We start from the raw sequence: 2,788 nt of genomic DNA, 5'->3' as shown, positions 1-2,788 counted from the left end.
AGTGCCCTTATTCTCAGCTCTGTCATAGACTGTGTACTGGATCTTGTGGTCTCCTTCTGGAAAGTTGGAGCCTGGGGGGAGGCCTTTTAGAATGACACTTAGAGAGAAAAAAAAAAAAATCAGAAACAGGAAAGATGACATTATGGATCTGACAAGCAAGTGATGACCCCCCACTCTTTACAGGACATGGAGAGACTGAGGGGCAACAATTAGACTAGCTTAAGTAGAACAAAAATTTCTTGAAGAATAGAATCTCCTAAGCTTTAGTCTGTTTTAGAAGAGCGGTTTGTGACCAGAAAATGGAAGACCCAAACTACTGGGAAGCTTAGACTTTTTTCCGGCTGTAGGGTAGAATGGTATGGAAGTGGGGAGAGAGGGGAGGGAGGATGAAAAATATAGGGCCCAAGTCTCTTCCTTCAATCTCACTCTTGTTCCAGGTGGGACCTGAATTGCCTCACTGTTGGGAAGACAAGGGAATTTTCTGTGAGGAAAATCATTAGAGAATATAGTCCAAGCAGTCACTGGCAATTTGGGCCTACAGGGTGTACTAGAACTTTCTCTGTTCTTTCTATCTGGGACTGTGGAGACCTAAAGGCAAGTTCTCTGTGATTCCTTGGTTATCCTAATAACAATAATAATGACTAAAAGTGTTCTTTGCACTTACATAAATCTTACATGTTAGGCATGGTTCTAGGCATTTTGCAAATATTTATTTAATCCTCCTCATTTAATCCAACAACCCTATTAGGTAGGTAGTATTATCTCTATTTCACAGATGAGGAAACTGAGGCACAAAACGGCTAAAGAATTTGCCCAAGGTCACACAGCTAGGGTGACTTCATCTTTTTTCTTGGCTGCCTAATGAGAACACCAATAAGTATAGCATGATCAAAATCCATGTTCTGTTTTTCAATATACATACAAATTCCCCATCTCCCTACAGTTCAGGGAATGATGAGAATATGTGCCAATAATGAACATGTGGTATTATCATTGTCACCATTGAGGAAAGCCTTACATGTAGGGTGAGGTGGCTGTTTACCAGGTATGAGAGAGGGGTCGTGGGAAAATTTTGAGACATGCTGCTGTTGGCTTTGGATGCTTTAAGGTCTTTAGAAAGCACAACTTAAATTCAGATCAACCTGAGAGGAGTGATACTTCAAATATAAGTAGATGTAACCTCTCTGAGACTTTGTTTCGCCTGTGGCATGCAAACAGCAGAAGGAATAAATAAGGGAACTCACAAGAAGCACTTATCTCAGAGCTTGACACTAGAACCTTCTCCCTCACAAGGGAGCTATAGAGCAGTGGCTTGGATAGGAAATGGTGGAAGGGGTCATAGGAGAAATGCCAGGGCAGCAAGGAGCCCAAGTGAGAGCTGTAAAGGGAACAAGACAGCCTTCTCTGAACTCCGCATCCTGTTGGAGTGCATTCCCATCGCATCCTGCTCTAAACCTTTCTGGCCTCTGGGCTGTAGAACCCTGGAAGCAGACAGCTGCTTTGAACAAAGGGACAGGAGAGTACTGAGATGCTGTTTTAAAATGTAACAATCCTGCCAGGTGCGGTGGCTCATAAATGTAATCCCAGCACTTTGGGAGGCCGAGGCGGGCAGATCACCTGAAGTCAGGAGTGCAAGACCAGCCTGGCCAACATGGCAAAAACCCATCTCTACTAAAATACAAAATTAGCAGGGTGTGGTGGTGCACACCTGTAATCCCAGCTACTCAGGAGGCTGAGGCAGGAGAATCGCTTGAACCTGGGGGGTGGAGGTTGCTGTGAGCCGAGATCGTGCCACTGCACTCCAGCCTGGGTGACAGAGTGAGTGAGACTCTGTCTCAAAAAATTAAAAAATCAAATAAAATGTAACACTGCTAACCATATTACACAAGTTACCCACAAAAACAACAAAGTGAATATTCTCACAAAGCTTATAGACAAATAGAGTCATCTGATGGCTTGATGTTTTGTGTTTATTACACAGGATTTCAACAGCAGTCAGAGTTGCAAAAATCTAAAAACCTACTATGTGGTAGGGGCTGGGCCAGGCATTGTGCTAGACCCTGAAGACTCGAAGGTAAATAAAACGCAATCCCTGATTATGTCAACTTACCTTTCAATTCTGATTGCCTACATTTTCTCCAAAGGGATTCGTGGGATGTGTATGTGATAGCAAATACTTTTGTAATGGTCAAACTTTATCTTTGAGAAGTTACAATGGGAGAGCATAACTAGTCGTATTACTTAAGCTAGATGAGGCACTGGGGGAAAATTATTGGAATGTAGGAACAAAATGTCCTGCCTCCTCTCACTAGAAAATGTACTGTTATTGCCTAATCATTGTGTAAAAATGTTTTGTCATACACAGCCTGGGTTGATAGGATTCTAGAAAGTCTTTTCTTGCTTTATGGATCACCAGGAGATAAATTAGAGGTATCCTTTTATCTACAGATGGAAACCCAGTGGGAAGCTCTAATATGCCCGTAAACTTTAAGGCACAGATATGAACATGCTAACATGAAGTGGTGGTCTCCAGGGAATATGAAGGCCAACCAAACAGTTGCAGGGATACAGGCCCAAATGCTAGATTAGAACAACACATAGCTAACCCTCACAAAGGGATCCACCCATTTTTAAAAGCTTCTTCACAGTGCCTCTCATTGTGGTTGGTAAAACAAACATACCAACAAAAAGCAACTCAGATATATGTCAAACTATGAATGAAATTGGTCCAGGAGAATGGGGTAGAGGTGGGGAAGAAAGCAGAAGATACCTTCCCTTTTTTTTTTTT

The 2,788-nt window shown here is 42.4% G+C and overlaps 1 protein-coding gene across 2 annotated transcripts in view; it reads right to left on the bottom strand.

Annotated features, from left to right (window-relative positions):
* Positions 1 to 2,788, bottom strand: part of SRPX (sushi repeat containing protein X-linked) — an 82,343-nt gene that overhangs the window by 13,812 nt on the left and 65,743 nt on the right. For both annotated transcript variants that reach the window (XM_017871407.1, XM_017871406.1), the window contains one exon: positions 1 to 97. This exon is cut by the window's left edge and continues 4 nt beyond it. In XM_017871407.1, coding sequence (XP_017726896.1) covers positions 1 to 97 — 97 coding nt within the window. The remainder of the gene's footprint in view (positions 98 to 2,788) is intronic.

Source organism: Rhinopithecus bieti, unplaced genomic scaffold, assembly GCF_001698545.2.
Source record: "Rhinopithecus bieti isolate Rb0 unplaced genomic scaffold, ASM169854v2 scaffold_6785, whole genome shotgun sequence".
Lineage (NCBI taxonomy): Eukaryota > Metazoa > Chordata > Mammalia > Primates > Cercopithecidae > Rhinopithecus > Rhinopithecus bieti.
Note: the sequence above shows the minus strand (reverse complement) of the source record. Positions and strands in the feature narration are given on the sequence as shown.